Raw genomic sequence first — 17,531 nt, 5'->3', positions numbered from 1 at the left:
CGGCGTGCTGAGGCTTCTTGTTTCAACAAAGTTGCCGCTGAGAGTTTATCAAAGTCTTTGAGGATTTTATCGGCAAAGGGGGTTTCTACCGCAGTAAGTTTTTAACTGTGATGAGACCGGTCTTTTTTTGGAGAAAAACATCCCTTAGTAGAAGGCACAACCAGGACACAAGCAGATGAAGAATTGCCGTTTACAGTTATGAAAACTGTAAACGGCAATTTACAGTTGCCGTTTACACAAATAACTCCCAAACGGTAGTCTGGGAGTTATGAAAACTCCCAGACTATTAAAAAAAATGCCATCAATATTCATTGACCTGAGGACACAAGGTAAGAATGATTTTCCTTTGTTTATATTTTATTCTAGCAACAAAGTAACGTTTTGGAGAGCACCAATGCGAAAAAAGACTTTGCGTGTCTGCGTGCATTGATCGTTGAGCTAGCAGTTGTTGTTGTGTTGTTTGGATAAAAAAAGAGATCATTGAACTATTAGTCCCTTGTTATGTTGGTTTTATATATATACGGTATATACATTATTGTGTCTTCAGTGTGTGCATTTTGTTTTATTAAAACCGGGACTTTTGTCAAGAACCAATTTTGAATGTGTACATTGTTTTTTATGGAGAAATTTGCTTCACTATATAAACGTTTTGGTGTGCCAACCCATGTTTAAGAACCAATTAAGTTTGTAAATTGAGGTTCCACAGTATGTTAAAAGTGCTATTTTGCTGCTAGCGGGGTGTATAAAATAGTCAGGGGTGTCATGAATACAAAGGATTCTGGGTATTTGTTGTGTTGCGTTTATGTTGTGTTACTGTGAGGATGTTCTCCCAAAATGTTGTTGTCGTTCTTAATTGGTGTGGCTTCACAGCGTGGCGCATATTACTAAGAGTGTTAAAATTGTTTATATCACAACCATTAGTGTACTCTGTGTCACCCAGTATGCCTTGCAGTCGTGTGCGTGTTACCGCGGAAGCCACACACAACATGTTGCTGGACTGACAAGTAGATCGTACATGCTGTAGAAGGCGACAAAGACAATGGCTTCAAAGCACGCCCTAATACTAATTATCTGGGTGTCTGCCGGCAGTCATTCAAGAGAATAATAGCGTCTCCTATTGTCTTCTTTGCTTCATGACACGGGTCCTAAACGGCTCTTTGAATGGCAAAAGATACCGATTCCAGAACTATGTATATCAAATATTTCCGGATGGTTTAACCGCCACCTGCCCGAATCTAATTAAAATCAATTTTTTCGTCATGTCAACCGCCCGACCCGCGGTTTATCCTCGGACTCCGCGGATGAGACCGCAAACCGCGCATCTCTAAACTGCACTTTGAAAAACTCATGGAGTGACTGGCGCCATTTTGGTAGCTTATATCCCAAAATAAAAACAAGAGATGTCAACTTCTTTCCCCATTAAAAAACGGCCAATCTAAACTTATATTAACACATTGCTGTCTGAGCAACTAAGATTGTGCACGTTGAAACTACAAGGTCTGCTCTCTTAGCACAGACTGATTGTTCTTTACTCTAAGGATTACAAGACGGAGGTGTTTTTACTGCTCATTGAAGGGCCGCTTAACAGGGTAGGATGTCACAAATCTCTGCTAGAAATAATATGGATAATAATAATAAATACAGTACAGTACAAAAAAACAAAAACCTGATTAGCCATTAAAATAGATAGAATACTAAGACTGTAACACTATCAGTGAAGCATAAGAATGCAAAAAACGTGCAAAATAGTGGGTTTTCTAACTGTGTCTATTTATTTTAGTCATTTAAAAAAAAAAATTGGGCCAAAAGATTTCAGTGTGTTTGTAAGTACTTTTTGAGCTCATTGAATAATTCCAGATAATAATAATAACCGGGATAATTTTGGTCACAATAACCGGGATATGAAATGTTCATAAAAGGGACACACATATGGAATATAGTTATTACAATTTTTGTAACAGCCGAATGAGCAGCCTAGTTACAGTTAGGGATGTATATCATTAAAATGATATCGATACAATACCCTTATCAATATTCGTCATAGATACTGGTATTTGACAGTACTGTTATTGGTACTATATGTAATTAATTGAAAATAAAGATGTGAAAAAATACATTTTAATTAGCTCAACAGGTTTAACACCTCCAAAATGATGTACAGTATCATACGGACTGTGGGGCATGCTATGTTCCCAGGTAAAACTGATTCGAACAACATCCAGATTATTGCTCGGGGTTGTGAATTTTCTGATGATTATTCATCTGACTGGTGATGTTGAGACACATCCTGGACCTATTTTAAGCACCGTGCTACAGCCACAGCAGCTACCTGGGCTAACATCTCTGCTTCCTGGACCTCCACAGCAGCTACCTAGGCTAGCATCTCAGCTCTCTGGTCTAAAGCAGCAGCAGGTACCTGGGCTACAAACTCCAAATAACGGTAAATCATGCTCAGGTTATCTGGAATCCCAAAACAAAACCAGAGAGAGTTGTTGGGTGGGCATGTTAATATCAGGAGATTGTTACCCAATCTGGATCAAATACAGAATCTACTAATTGACTCAAACCTGGATTTTTTTATCTATCTCTGAAAGTCGGCTGCATTTCAACAAACTTGATAGAAATACCAGGATACAATTGCTCCAGGGGAGAAAGGAAACAAGGGGGGGGGGTCCTAATATACCGAATATACATTAGAGAGCAGTTCAAATTTGAAGTGGGTAATATTAATGTGAACTTGGAATGTCGATCATTTTTACATGAAGGAGCTGTCCAATGACAAAGTGAATACAATTATATAAAATATGAGCAACTCAAAGTCAAAAGACATCCATGACCTTAGCACAGCTCTGCTTGGAATACCAAGATACTCTGTTAGAGCCTATCACACACCTAGTAAATCAATCTATTTTATTTAATACAATTCCAAAGTACTGGAAAAGCGCTGTAGTATCACCGATCCACAAGACATTGTTGTTTTCCATGTATATAAACAAACTTCCAAACAGTTGCCAGGGTGTTGACTATATGCAGACGACACAGTTATGCATGTGCCTGCAAAGAATTCCACTCTAGCTGGGCCGCAGTTGACAGAATCTGTAGTTAAAATTTCAACCTGGCTTCAAAAATCTCAATTAACACTGAATGTTAGGAAAAAAAGCTCCATTTGTTTCTCAATTAAAGAACAACCTTTAAACAATTTATTTAAGGTATGTATAGATAATTAAATTAGACAAAGTACTTAGGAATAATTATTGACAACAATCTAAAGTTCCAAAGCCAGGTAAAAAGTGTGTGTGAAAAAGTCAAGTCAAATTTGAACTGCTTTCGTTTCATTAGAAGAGAACTATCCCTGTACAACCAGGCAATCAAGGGATTTCACAGAAAACCTGTGAGGTGGCATCATTGTGATGTCATTAAGAAACAAAAGCTTTTTATACATTTGAAAATATTGTACATCCATCCATCCATTTTCTACCGCTTATTCCCTTTTGGGGTCGCGGGGGGGCTACATTGTTTGTTAAAATGTCTAACTAGTCATGTGCCACCGCTGGTCTCTAGTCTGGCTGTCAGATATCAAGTCTGTAGCAGACCTAATACCAGATCAGTCAGTGGGGACTGTGTGGTTCCAAAATTAAGAACATATTTTGGACAATCCACCTTTTCCTCTAATGGAGCCAGACTGTGGAACACTGTTCCCACTGAATTAAAACTGCAAACTGATGGCTAAATAAGTATACATGTTAAAATGTGATTAGTCAAGTAATCGCAAGAATACCAGATGGTTCTATTTTTGTAATCGCTGATGATATTTGGGAAAACGCAGATCTGTTTGGTATTTTCTACAACATGCTCTCCACAGTTCAGCTCTATTGGTGCCATATTTGCTCTGTCATCCTTGTGTATGATGTCTACCGTGACACATAGTGAAATCTCAGGGATTCCCCTACATGTAATTGATTGTGGTGTGGCGCCACTGCAAAATAAAAGCCACCACACCTTAAAAATGAGGGTCGTTTATGTGAAAACTAATTAAAGTAATATATTGAATGGATGGATGTACATAGACTATTATTTACGCACTATTGACTATTGGTGCACCAAAAATTTGGCCACCGAAATAGTTTGAACACTGAAACAGCACCGCTAAACAGGATGTTGTGTGAAGCTGGCAAGACGCACAAAATTGTCTGGATTGTAGGTAGGGTGTCTGCGATGTGGACATACCTTAATACAGTATATATGGAATATATCGCAGATATATCAGATAGCGATCTAGGCAAAAATTCGGACACGGGAGGAGTTAAAAAGCTCCTCTGTGGAGTTCCTTAAGGCTCTGGATGCTGTGGGGCTGTCTTGGTTGACAAGACTCTGCAACATTGCGTGGACATGGGGTGGCGGTACCTCTGGATTGGCAGACCAGGGCGGTGGTTCCTCTCTTTAAGAAGGGGAACCGGAAGGTGTGTTCCAATTATCGTGGGATCACACTCCTCAGCCTTCCCGCTAAGGTCTATTAAGGTGTGCTGGAGAGGAGGCTACGCCAGATAGTCCAACCTCGGATTCAGGAGGAACAGTGTGGTTTTCCTCCTGGTCGTGGAACTGTGGACCAGCTCTATACTCTCGGCAGGTTTTTGAGGTTGCATGAGAGTTTGCCCAACCAGTCTACATGTGTTTTGTGGACTTGGAGAAGGCATTCGAACTTTTACCCCGGGAAGTCCTGTGGGGAGTGCTCAGAAAAATTTTGGGTATCGAACTGTCTGATTGTGGCGGTCCATCTCCTGTATGATCAGTGTCAGAGCTTGGTCCGCATTACCAGCAGTAAGTTGGACCGGTTTCCAGTGAGGGTTGGACTCCGCTAAGGCTGCCCTTTGTCACCGATTCTGTTCATAACTTTTATGGACAGAATTTCTAGGCGCAGTCAGGGCGTTGAGGGGATCTGGTTTGGTGGCTGCAGGATTAGGTCTATGCTTTTTGCAGATGATGTGGTCCTGATGGCTTCATCTGGCTAAGATCTTCAGCTCTCACTGGATCGGTTCTCAGCCGAGTGTGAAGCGACTGGGATGGGAATCAGCACCTCCAAGTCCGAGTCCATGGTTCTAGCCCAGAAAAGGGTGGTGTGCCATCTCCTGGTTGGGGAGGAGATCTTGCCCCAAATGGAGTAGTTCAAGTACCTCGGAGTCTTGCTCACTTGTGAAGGAAGAGTGGATGGTGAGATCGGTGCAGCATCTTAAGTAATGCAGACGCTGTATCGATCCGTTGTGGTGAAGAAGCAGCTCAACCGGAAGGCAAAGCTCTCAATTTACCGTTCGAGCTACGTTCCCATCCTCACCTATGGTCATAAGCTTTGGGCTATGACCGAAAGGACAAGATCATGGGTACAAGCAGCCAAATGAGTTTCCTCCACTGGGTGGCGGGGCTCTCCCTTAGAGAAAGGATGAGAAGCTCTGTCAATCCGGAGGAGCTTAAAGTAAAGCCGCTGCTCGTCAACATTGAGAGGAGCCAGATTAGGTGGTTCGGGCATCCGGTCAGGATGCCACCTGGAAACCTCTCTAGGGAGGTGTTTCGGGCATGTCTGGCCGGCAGGAGGCCACAGGGAAGACCCAGAACATGTTGGGAAGACTATGTCTCCTGGCAGGCCTGGGAACCCGTTGGGATACCCCGGGAGGAGCTCTACGAAGTGGTTGGGAAGAAGGGAGTCTGGGCTTCCCTGCTTAGGCTGCTGCCCCCGCGACCTGATAAGCGGAAGAAGATGGATGGATGGATAGCGATCTATAAAATGTGCAATGTACAAATGATGATCAGTCTGAGACTGAATCTCTTCTTGAGTGACAGAAAAACGAGCGAATGAGTTTAGCTGTCATTATGGTGCATGTACCTGCTCATGTGTCACAGAAATTAAACAAAGCCCTCCTCCATCTTGCCTGGCATATTTCCCCACCCTAACGCTGTGTTCTCCTGACTCCCTGCCTGTCTCCGATATGCTGTTTCCAATCTCAACCTCCCTGCAGCATTTTCACTTTTTAGCAGTCTTTTGTCCTGTCCAGGTTCAAGCCTCAACATTCACCTGATTGCTCGATCTATCTTTATCTCACATGTTGAAACCTACGTCAGAAGGTAGATTGAATATAACGGGAGGTGTCTGTTGGTGTCTACATTTAATAAAGTGCACTGATGAGGTGCTGATTTATTGCTGGCTTGTATTCGCACTCTATTACAAGGAGATTACGCAGCTTGAGGAGGATCAGGATGGTGACACAGTAAGTAGATTTCACAATTTAATGGCGAAGAGAAAACAAGAATCACACGAGGGAAGAGGTGTGGGGTTGGGCTGGGGGTGGTTATCATGGAGGGCTTTGCTGATGCTAACAGGACAATTTACAAGACGACATCTCTTTTCCTGCCGGCATGTTAACAACTAACATGCCAGATGCTAGTCAGTCAAATAAAGAGAAGTTGCTTCTAAGGGTCATTTAAGAAGACAAACACATTAGCATGATGTTGTTCAAACATTACACATTTTGTGAGTCAGATGCCAGAGCTAAAATACATTTTTATTGTTTCAGAGCGGCTACAGCAGAGTGTCAATGTTTGCTTTGCCCTTTAGCCTTCTGAGAATTCCCATTTGAAAACAGTCCTGCCTTGGAAGCCGGGTTGGGAGTCGGCAAACTCCAAACAGCAAGCGCCTCCTGTATATGTAGCATGCATTGCGGCGTTTACATACAAGTGCATGACATTCCCACTGTGGGTGGGAAGGAATTCAGGGAGGTGCAGAGGTGTCAGGGGTCAACCCGCCTCCCCTGACTCCTCAAGAAGACAGAAATGTCAAAGTAGTAAACAGCCTCAACCACACTGAAGCTGTCATTATTATACTGTACTTAAGTCCCTCACACATCAAACTTCTTGGACCAAGTGAACTGCAGCTTTAGGAGATGCAAGGGGACCAGAGGGTTGGATAGTGGACTACTATGTGTGTCAAAGGTTGTTAGCACCTATAGAAACAACTAGCCATCTGTCAGCATCCCCCTAACACTGCTACTAATGACCCTGTTACCCTTAGGCAACAGCCGTGTTGCACTTTACTACATAGTTCTATTTGGAGCGGTGATGAGAACTCACTGTGATAATCAGTTAATCAAAGACATTCACAATGACCACAGGGTACTTGATTACATTAAGGAGACTCATGAACCATATAATTTGTTTGTTTATAAAAATAATACAGCATTCAAATGCATTTTGGCCTATCGTGGTAATTAAATAAAGCACATTGCACCCATCTAAACTCATGATAAAGTTTTGATATCATCCATTCCAGGTTATGGCCCTTTTGAAACACACTTTCAAACGTTAGCTGAGAACAAAAGACATAAAAACATCATTTGGGAGGATAAGTGCCAGTTTTCATGAGTTTTAAATTGTTACATTTGGACTGTAGTTATTGGCCCATCTGTCAGCGGTCTAATCAATGTGGTCTAGTTCATAATGAACTGTTAATCTTTTTAATTCCATTGCCTACGGCCTTCAAAATCTATCAGAATGCAATCACCATTCCACACCTTTCTTTTTTTTGTCCCGCAGCAGACTGCAGCACACGGCAAACGCATGGTACGCTACCCTGGGGTAGCTTTGGTGCATGGAGAGTTAGTGCATGGAGTCGCAAAACCATTGAACCGTCTCTGATCAGGTTCAGCCGTGTACAACTCAATTATGCTGCTATTTCATGGCCAGAGGACACCCACTGTCCTAATATAGACACCACCGCTGAGGCAGACAAAGCACTCTGCTACCAGACAACATTATTTTTCCCAAAATATGAGTTAATACTAAAAAGCTGCCGATTATAAAACAGAAGCATGTTTATGTATGGGTATTTATCTAGAAGCTGTCGGAATAATCTACTTAAGTGTCTACACAACTGCAGGTACTGCACATTGTTTAGCACAACACACTCTGGCTTACTGCCTGAGGTTTTGGGTTAAATGATCATTACCGCCGCATTTGGAATAACAAGTCCTCTGCCACAAATCCCATTACCATTATGCATCTATGCATTGTGCAATATGTGTTTGTATAATCTGATTACCACAGTGTTTCAAAATTATGACACATACATTCTAAGTTAACGTGTACACACATTAGAACAAGGATGCACCCCTGAGAACAGAACTAACATAAATAAGGCAGGGACTTACAGGTGAAAGATTTTATAATGGTCGTGCACCTGCACAGTTTGCAGCCAGAAACCAGCATGATGCAGGTTTTTAGCTTAGCAGCAACTCACAGGATAATTTTGGGACCGTACATCGAGGGAGAGTGTTACCAGGTCAGTTGAGGTCCAGCCCTTAGTAAGCTTCTTGGTTAAACTCTCAGTCTGCTGACCACGCACGGAGCGTGGGGAGTTATCCAAACAGTTTAGACGCATAAGGGGCCGGGGCTGAGGCCAGGAGCTGGGAGCATATCCATCTCTAATCTCCTTACTATCAGATCTGTACCTGATTAATACCCTTCCTTCTGAGAAGAACTCCAATACCTTTTCAGCACAAAATACACCTGCCCTAGGTTACGAGAGTTTTATGAAAATAAATGAATTATGATTGAAATGTAACTCTTCACTACTCGGTGTGTGTCAGTGCTGGGCTAGTCAATGTCATGCTGATGAGTAGAAGAGGTTATGAAGATCGCACAGAGCAACACATTAATTTAGTCTTTTGTTCCTTCATGCGTACACAGAGATGGTACAGAATTATGGGGTCAAGCTCAAGATCAAGGAGAATCTGCCTTGGTTGCAAAAATGGCAGGGCTAAACAACGTGTTCTCTGTCAAAATGAGAGAAAATCTCTGCTGACGTGAGGATCACTGTGTCCTTAATTCAACAGGCTCTTATAACCTAACACCTCGTCTACCAGAATGTCTATGGGCCAAGGAAGAAACATGATTATGCCCATCAATAATTCAACGAGTGCCTGCGCTTGTGCTGAGCACACCTTCATGTGTGCATAAGTGTGCATCAGCGTGGGATATAATGCGTTGTTTGAATGGGCAAAACTCCAACTTTACTCTATATCTCCCTGGTGATTACAGCATGCATTGGCACCAAGTCAGTGTGTTCCCTCTTCTATCCAAGGCAGGGATTTTTAGATGCACTTTATTGATTTGTTTCTTGCGCAGCTATGTCCATTATACACCCCCACCATGCCACACGCCCTGCAGCGGTGTGAGCTTCTGCCATTAATTATCCGTGTGAGGTTGTCCGCATGTTATATTTATAAAGCGTGAAACAGAAGAGAGAACATGACAAATCAGACATAGGGGAGCGGTTAAAAATCAGTACACAAGATTATACCTGGGATGTGCTTGGCCCAGCCGATGATGACGACCAGTTCGCGGTCAGCCAAGTCACACAGTGTGGTCAGAGCCTTGATGTCGCTCTCTGGCATGGTGGGGTCAGGCATGGCATAGATCTTCTCTGGCTCCGCCACCAACAGGTGAGACACTATTTTTGTGACTAAGGATGGAGGAGAACAGGCGGGGATAGACAAAGCAAAACGGATGTTAAAGGTTGCATCATAAAAAAAGCACAGATTGAAACATCACCAAGATTGCAGCATTCGTGTCTTGCAAAATATCGGACTGACTTTGGTAACCCGATGCTGCACGTGCAAAAATAATCCAGTTGTCCTTGATGTCCTGAATAATATAGGGCCCACATTTCTGAACAACTAACTTTGACTTATCCAAACATTTGATAGTTAGTTGCCCTCTAATTCATTTCTTCTTTGACCTGATTTTTGGCCTGGCAGAGGAGGGGCGATTAAGAAGTAAGACATTGGTAATTACTCACGAGGCTTTTTGGTTGGAGGGGGAAGCGCCAAGCCCAGGTATGGGTTGTTTTCAGTGTCTAACCTCCTCTTGTACTTCTGTCTGCCCCCTCGTACTCGATCCAGGCGAACCCCTGTGAATAATACAATTAGAAACACATTAAAATAAGGAGAAGTATTCTTATTTGTAAATTCTACCAATTTACTAATTCTATGAAAAATACAAAAAAGTACTACAGTGTACACTAGCTACAGTATGTGTAGTTAAGAAAGTATCCATCAGTGCCCGTAAAACCAATACTGTCAGAGGCTGACCTGGCTCTGGTTTCTGGGTAAACACTATAAAATGACTGAATGCGCTCAAAAAAGTGTGTGTGTGTGTGCACGTGTGTAAGCATGCATGTCCGGTTGGGTGTGCGTTTGTGTTGATGTGTCAGAGGCAAGTGCTGTCTTCCCATATGTGGTCCACGCCTGGCTGGTCTACTGTGACACAGCTGAGCCCAGAGCAGGTCTAAACATATGAATATTTAACGTGGAGTCAATGATCTCACAGACTGGACTTCTAATTATTTAGCTTTTGGGTGAGGCAGACTGCATACTAATTGGCTCTTTACTTGTTTGTGAATGCAGGCACAAGTGAGAGCCTGGGTGTGTGTGGCCGTGAAGACCCAGTAAAAGAAACATGACCAGCCGACAAGCAAATACACAGTCCCCCACCCCACACACAGTGAAGAAAACATCCGCTGTCATACTCCACAAAGATAACTAGGTATTGCTTCCTCATAAAAGACCCTTATTTCACCCCTCTTTCAGTGGAGCAGCAAAAGAGCCTTATCACCCCCAGCCACACCTAGGGGTACAGGTTCCACACTGATACTGTAAATGTCAAGCCGGCCTCATCATAACATAAGTTATTTATTATCTCATTATTTGATAAGAATGTTTCTATTTGGTTGTCTTTGCTATTCTATTAATTTCAACCAGTTAAAATATTTAATCTACGCTGTTCTGTTTATTTGATACAACTGAGCAGGTATTCACTTATTCAATGCAAATGTATGCAAACCTTTATCCTGCATCCCCTTATTTGGACCAGCGTGTCACTGTCTCCATCCCAACTAAATATCCTTGATATCTTAATCCTGTCAAGAGGGAGAATCCCTTCAATTTACCTTGTATGCATAACGCAGCCCTAAACAAATTTAATACTAAAGGGTGGATGAGAAGGCTCAATGAAATGCTTGCGGTGGGGGGAAGAGTTAATTTGTCAGGCCTCCTGCGTCCTCTGAGCGAACAACACCAGAAGGAAGAGCACTTCCTTGATGATTTCATCACTTTATAAGAGGGAGGACAGTGTCAAACCTGGACATTGTGTGGCCACTGCAAATGAGCCTAATACAATTTGCCCATCAGCAAATGCTCTTGGCGAGGATGGGTTTGGACGAGTTGCATGGACGTTATTGGCGGTCACTCTGTGACTGGACAAAAGGAAATCCCGATGATGTATACCAGAAGTGTCATTTACCAAAAAGGAATTCGATGATGGATTTATGCAAAATATATCCTTGATTTTCTGCACTTATCTTATATCGCCATAGCCCGGCAGCTACCCCACATGGATGGGGTTGTAAAGTGTATTATCATCTAACTGTAAAATAGAGATTTTTTTCCACTTATATAAATTATTTGATTCCCTAGGAACACAAATCTGATTAGGATTGTCTTTCAATTTCCTGACACTGACAACCCACTAACCTAATTACGCTCAATTCCCAACGGAGCCTCATTCTCCGCAGCGAGACAGACAATTTTGTGATGGTAACCATATACCTGCTCCCTACATGCACACTCACAGTGACAGTTTTCACTTAACGTCTGTCAAGTCAAGAAATACTGCTGGATTTTAAAGCATTTGATCTCTGAGGATGTCCTTGGGATGTTTTTTTAAAACCCTCCACTCGCCACTGTTTGTTGCAGCTACTGCTACAGCCATGGAAAATTCCTCTCATGGTCAAATGTGATGTCACCACTTTCAACAGTTTCTTGCGGCTCACCCGATGAACCCTGCCGCTGCCAGGTGGCTGCACTCCCGCTTGCTATGATCCTCTCGACCAGTTGAGTCATGCGGCTGTCAGCCAATGTACCACCAGTGTTTGAAGCTAGGTGGGTGCCTCTTTTAATTAGAACAGTCCTGGTCATAATTAACAGATGCTGACAGGAATTAAAACTTGGCACGATGAGGCCTCATTTTACCGTCCGACAGGACCAGCGACAGGCCCGGGAGAGGAGAAGGGCCATCAGGAGCAACTACAACAGACTCATTGACTCACTCTGCCAGGCACTATAGATGGGACCATTTTAGGGGCCTCTGTGAGGTTCATATGTCACCTTGGTGGCCCTCAACTGTAAGTGGTCTGGCTCGCTCCAAACAGTAGGTGTGTTATAAATGTGCGAAGAGATTTAACTGCCACCTCATCTACAGTCATCTCACTCTTTTATGGGCCGCCACACAGTGCAGCGAGACTAGCAGAGGTTGAGCGCGGGTATCATCTCTTCAAAGCAGTTTGCTGGGGGAGAGGGCTTTTGGCCAAGGCGGCTGGCATTTGTGCACGGATTAGCACAGGCCTCCGGGTGGGGGCTGGGGCCAGCTGACCTGCGGCTCCTCTTTCTCTCCAAAAACAATAATAATCCCCTTCCAAGCACACTCCTACAAAAGAGCCTGTCTTCACTCACTTTGTGCGGCCGGCCATGATAGGGCCCTTATTTTGAGTCTCTCACCTGTTCTGTCTCTCTCCCTTGGGAAAGTGTCAGGATGTCTGGGATGGTTGGCAATGCCAAGGGGGGCTTAGGCGGAGCCTATTTTAGCTGGGAAAATCAGAAGGCCACATGGCAAGTCATGGTGAAACTTGCCTTTCAAGGAAGCCGCCCTATTAAACTGCCGTCAGCACTGTTTCCAGGGGTTGCTGTGGCCAGTGCTGCATGCTTGACAGTGTGTTGCAGCATTTTTAATCACGAGTGGCGATTACACATCTTCGGACTCAACGGGCTGTCACACTGACACCCTTCTCAACTAGTCCATTTACAGGTCAGCTGGAAATTCCCGGGTGAGATGACATCACTGCCTTTACTGCTGACTGAAATCACTAAATGGTGCTTAAATGACACATTAAGTTACTTTTCTGCTGGTACAAATGATTTATTTAGTCAATTCAGAAAAATAAAAAAGTATATAATTAACACAACTTTGTATTATTTACAAAGTAGGGCTAGGTATCATGCCCAATTTCCCAAATCGATTCGATTTCCTTTCATAAATTCAAAATTGATTACTCATGATTCCATTCGATTTGAATTGGTCTACACTTAATTATTGAAAATGTTTCAAATCTGTAACAAAATCTAAACAAATTCTCTTAACCACAAAAACTCTTGTCTCAAAATCTCAAAAGTGCAATTTTGAAATAAAAGAATTTCAAGTTAAAATGTAATTATATTGCAACATTCTATCACAGCAAATAGCAATAAAGTATTGTTTCTTCAAGTGCAAAATAATATTAGTAAATATGTAAGCTATTCTTATGGGAGTCTTATTTTGTTAGCACAGTCAGACAGATTATAATGCAGAGCAATTTTATTAGGAAGTGTGGGAGATGAATATGTGTACAAAAGTACATCCCAGGTATGGCTGCCCTCCTTATTTTTAGCAGTGATCTTAGCATGTTGTATCTTCTCTTACTGTTAGTATCTTTATGGTGCGCGGATAATTGGGTGATAATATAACTTAGTAAATCCCTAACTTTCTTTTGTTTTTACCTGGACAGTTTGTTGTTGGCAGCGACCGTTAGCATAGTCAGTGCTTACATTCCATGCAGAAAAAAGAAAGATAAATTGCAATGCTGATGCACTATGCATCTATGTTAAATAGAGATTTAACGTTAAACAGTATTAATGATAACCACGATTATTATTACAGTTTTAAATGTAAATGTTTCAGAAACCGAACTTTGATGAACTCACGGATTGACTAGCGCCAGCTCCCTAGCTTAAATCCTAACATGAATACAACACACATGAACATATTTACCCTTTAACAAACAATATACCCCAATCTAAACTTATATAAACGAATGACTGTTAGGGCCATTCAGTTGTACACATTTAACGTACAGCTTGTGCTCTCTTAGACAGACTGATCGTTCTATACTCAGAGGAATACGAGACAGAGGTGTTTTTACAGTGCGTTCACAGACCACTAAACAAAATAGCACCCGCCAGATATAACAAATAATGAAATTAGATTTTATTTGTAAAGTGGTGGAGTAAAAACAATATTTAAAACAATAAAAGCTTCACCATTAAAACAGATGAAAAACTAAGACTAAATAACTATCACGGAAGCATAAGAAACACAAAACATGCAAAACAGTGGCTTTTCTTACAGTGTGGCTATTTATTTTAAAACAAGAATACCTTGGTCATAAGATTTCAGTGTATACTTTTTGAGCACAACAATACCGCAACAATAATGATAACCGTGATCATTTTGGACACAATAATATTGATATGATATTTTCATATTGTTACAGCCCTAATGCTAAACTTTATTGAGAGCATTAAACAATTGAGCAAATAGTCCTGTGTAGTCCATTGGCCATTAATTATGCTCAACATTTGAAAACTAAGACTAAGATTCACAATGCTTTTAATTTTGCTGTCTAGAATGTATAAAGTGGTAATTCTTTGCAAATAAATCTACACTTCTAAGTCTCAATTGCGTTAGTTGTTTTTTTTCTCAAAAATGTGAAATACCACAAGCACAGAAACTCTTCACTGCCTCTCTGCACTAATGTGCGTGTCCAAGTGCGTATCGGCATTTGTGTATGTGAGCAAGAGCGAGGGAGAGGAAGTCCGACCAAAGAGAAACTGCCACTGAGCGATGTCAATGTAATCTCTCAATAGTATCTTGTCTTCTCCCTTGCTCTAAGCTCTGACCCGTTTCCATTGATCAGAGGAAAAACCTGTTGCCTCTGACATTTGATTCTTGTATTGATCACTTCCTCCTTTATACAGTGGAGGGAAAGTACAGCGACTCAACACATGCTCTGGGCAGGTAATCAAACTGCTGAAGACCATTTTTCTTTGTGCAATCTGAACTACCGCACTGACAAGACATGACCATGGCCATTAAGGACAGTCTCTATCTGATCAGAACACAACATACATTTTTATTGTTTTGGTGGTCTTTCCTTAGACGGCTGTGGGTCAGTGTTGCACCTTGTTGGAGTTATTATTAGGTGTTTTTCCATTGGCACACAATGTGACCTTTCTGCCGTAAGGAAAGTAAGTGGTAACCGTAGTCACATGAGTGGTAGCCGTTTCCACGCTCGGGCCTGAGCATGGCGTTGAGCTAAAGGCTTCGTAGGGCTTACAGTGACCACATGTCTCTATTTCCATTTCGCCGAGGTGACACTTTTAAATGCTTAAGTAAAAATATATGTGCCATCTCTTTGCTAATGATGACAAATGAGGTAATGATTTTCTTTAACAATAATCCTCATGACATGATGACCACTTTAAAATGCGCCACTCATATTCTAAGATTGTGCTGAATGTAGAGAAGCTAAGAAAAAAAAGAGTCAGCGTATTTTGAGTTTTACAGTGTTTTTACTCTGACCTGACACTGGTCATTCATCCATAGCCACGACTACATATTTTTGTAGTTTCCTACTCTCCAAGATGATATATTGGCATGCATTTTTCATCAGATAGTAATGCGATTACTCTGTCTTTCTGACACTAAGTCTTTATCTTGCTGCATGCAGTCCAGGGGATTCGGTTTCTGTGCAGAGTTCCATATAGGTTACGACTCTGGCTTCAGGTGGCAGCTGGATATATATGCATCTATAAATCCCTCTCTTTGGTGAATAATAGGAGGAATAATGTCAGAATATATACAGTGTGTGTTTGCCAGACAACCTAAAAGGGGGCAATTGTATACACAATTGTATCTGTTTAGGTCCTCTACCGGTATTTAAGCTACTGAATAATCATAAGGACCACAAATTGTCTCTTGAACTGCATTTATAGCATTTTAGGAAAACAAAGTTAATACAAAAAACAGCTAATGACATTTTACCTGTTTCTTCTGCAGTAGACATGAATAAAACTGGTCCTTTACACCTAAGCCACATCAATAATTTTTCATTTTGCTTTTTAGGAGCAGCCAAGTACGAAAAAGAAAGACAGGCAAAACAAGAGCATGTCCTTCTCCGCCAGAGTGACCACGATTTTGGGTCTCACAGGGCTCAGGTCGGTCAGGGAGAGGGGAAAACCCAGCAGGACGATTCCATTCAAAACATGTTTAATTGTCACTGAATTCTCAAGTGACATGACTTTAAAAAAAACAAAAACATCTACAAGAGGAGACCTGAGATGTTCAGAAAGCATTTAGGGGATCAATACGCCAGGGAGAGCGGAGAGTGTGCCCAGTGAGTGCCTTTTGCAGACGGAATACTGTTACATTGCTGTTACTCAGAGGGTGGAATGAAGCTATTCAGCATATTTCTTGTCCCCAGCTAGACTGTATATTATTTACTGATGTGTAAGTGGAGGCAGGAAGCCACTATTGGCCACTCAGTGGTTTGCATTTGTGCACAGAAAAATGAGGTAGTCTTAAAAAAAAGTATTCTGTCAAAGACAATAATAACTCCACAAACCCCTCTAAACAAGGATGGATAAAAAACAACAAATTACATCATTATTTTTTTTAATCTAAGGATGTGATAGGAAATAAAAAATGCTCTTACTCTTCTTACCTTCTTTCAGCATCCCCACTTTGAGGCATTTCATGAAGCGACAAGCCTGACATGATTTGCGTCTCCGTTTTGTGATCTCACACTCATTTGTGGCAGGACAGCTGTATTCAATGTTGCCTAGGAAAAGGAATGAACAAAATGAATCAGATATGATTCAATAATGCCAAAACATTGAATAGTTTGTAACAAGGCTGAAAAGTACTAATGAGTCGATCATTGCAACACACATTTCAAATCACGTTTTGTTTTGAAAACACATTTGTAAAATTGTACAGGAGTCCTTCCAAAATAGGTGTGTGGTAAAGAGTTAAGATGGGGAGGGGGTTGAGATAAAACTACAATGGTCCTCAAGGGTGAATGCCACACTGGTCCAACACTAAATTGGCCTCATTAATTCTGTGCATGGCCCCTTCGGGCCCCGGGTGCAGGCCACGTCCCCCTGTGCTCAACTGCCTCAATAGCAGGCTAGAAAGCCAGCCATGCTGCCCCCCGAGCACTTTACATAATAGTCCTGTGGACCTCAACCTGTTCTTACCACTGTTGACTATTTACATACGGCACAGGCAAGAGACCTTATGCATCATTCAGTTGCAACCTAAAGTCTAATTCCAGTATGACGCTGTGAAAAAGACTTGCATTGCTCCACAAGAAAGAGGTTGTTTAAGCTCAGCTCTAACGTTAGGAATGGAAAGGACAGGACTTGCGTTGCCTCTGCCTTGTTCCCTAGAGTTTAATACATATGGGGGTTTTCAAAAAAAAATGTAACACTATTTTGAATCTTTTGAATTTGAACTGGCATTTTCAAACTGGCATTTTGCAAACTTGATAGCACACGCAAAGCTGATCTACAAAATGTATGCAAAGTGGATTGTGTCTGTTAAGTGAGCAGAATAAGGCG

General features: G+C 41.8%; 1 protein-coding gene across 5 annotated transcripts in view; it reads right to left on the bottom strand.

Annotated features, from left to right (window-relative positions):
- esrrb (estrogen-related receptor beta) overlaps positions 1 to 17,531 on the bottom strand; it is an 84,087-nt gene that overhangs the window by 24,865 nt on the left and 41,691 nt on the right. For 4 of the 5 annotated variants that reach the window (XM_061895384.1, XM_061895383.1, XM_061895380.1 and 1 more), the window contains 3 exons: positions 16,625 to 16,750; positions 9,842 to 9,952; positions 9,344 to 9,505 (listed from right to left, as the gene is read on the bottom strand). In XM_061895384.1, coding sequence (XP_061751368.1) covers positions 9,344 to 9,505; positions 9,842 to 9,952; positions 16,625 to 16,750 — 399 coding nt within the window. The remainder of the gene's footprint in view (positions 1 to 9,343; positions 9,506 to 9,841; positions 9,953 to 16,624; positions 16,751 to 17,531) is intronic. The other variant, XM_061895381.1, reaches the window with a different exon arrangement.

Source organism: Nerophis ophidion, linkage group LG03, assembly GCF_033978795.1.
Source record: "Nerophis ophidion isolate RoL-2023_Sa linkage group LG03, RoL_Noph_v1.0, whole genome shotgun sequence".
Classification (NCBI taxonomy): Eukaryota; Metazoa; Chordata; class Actinopteri; order Syngnathiformes; family Syngnathidae; genus Nerophis; species Nerophis ophidion.
This window is presented reverse-complemented; position numbering and strand designations above follow the sequence as displayed.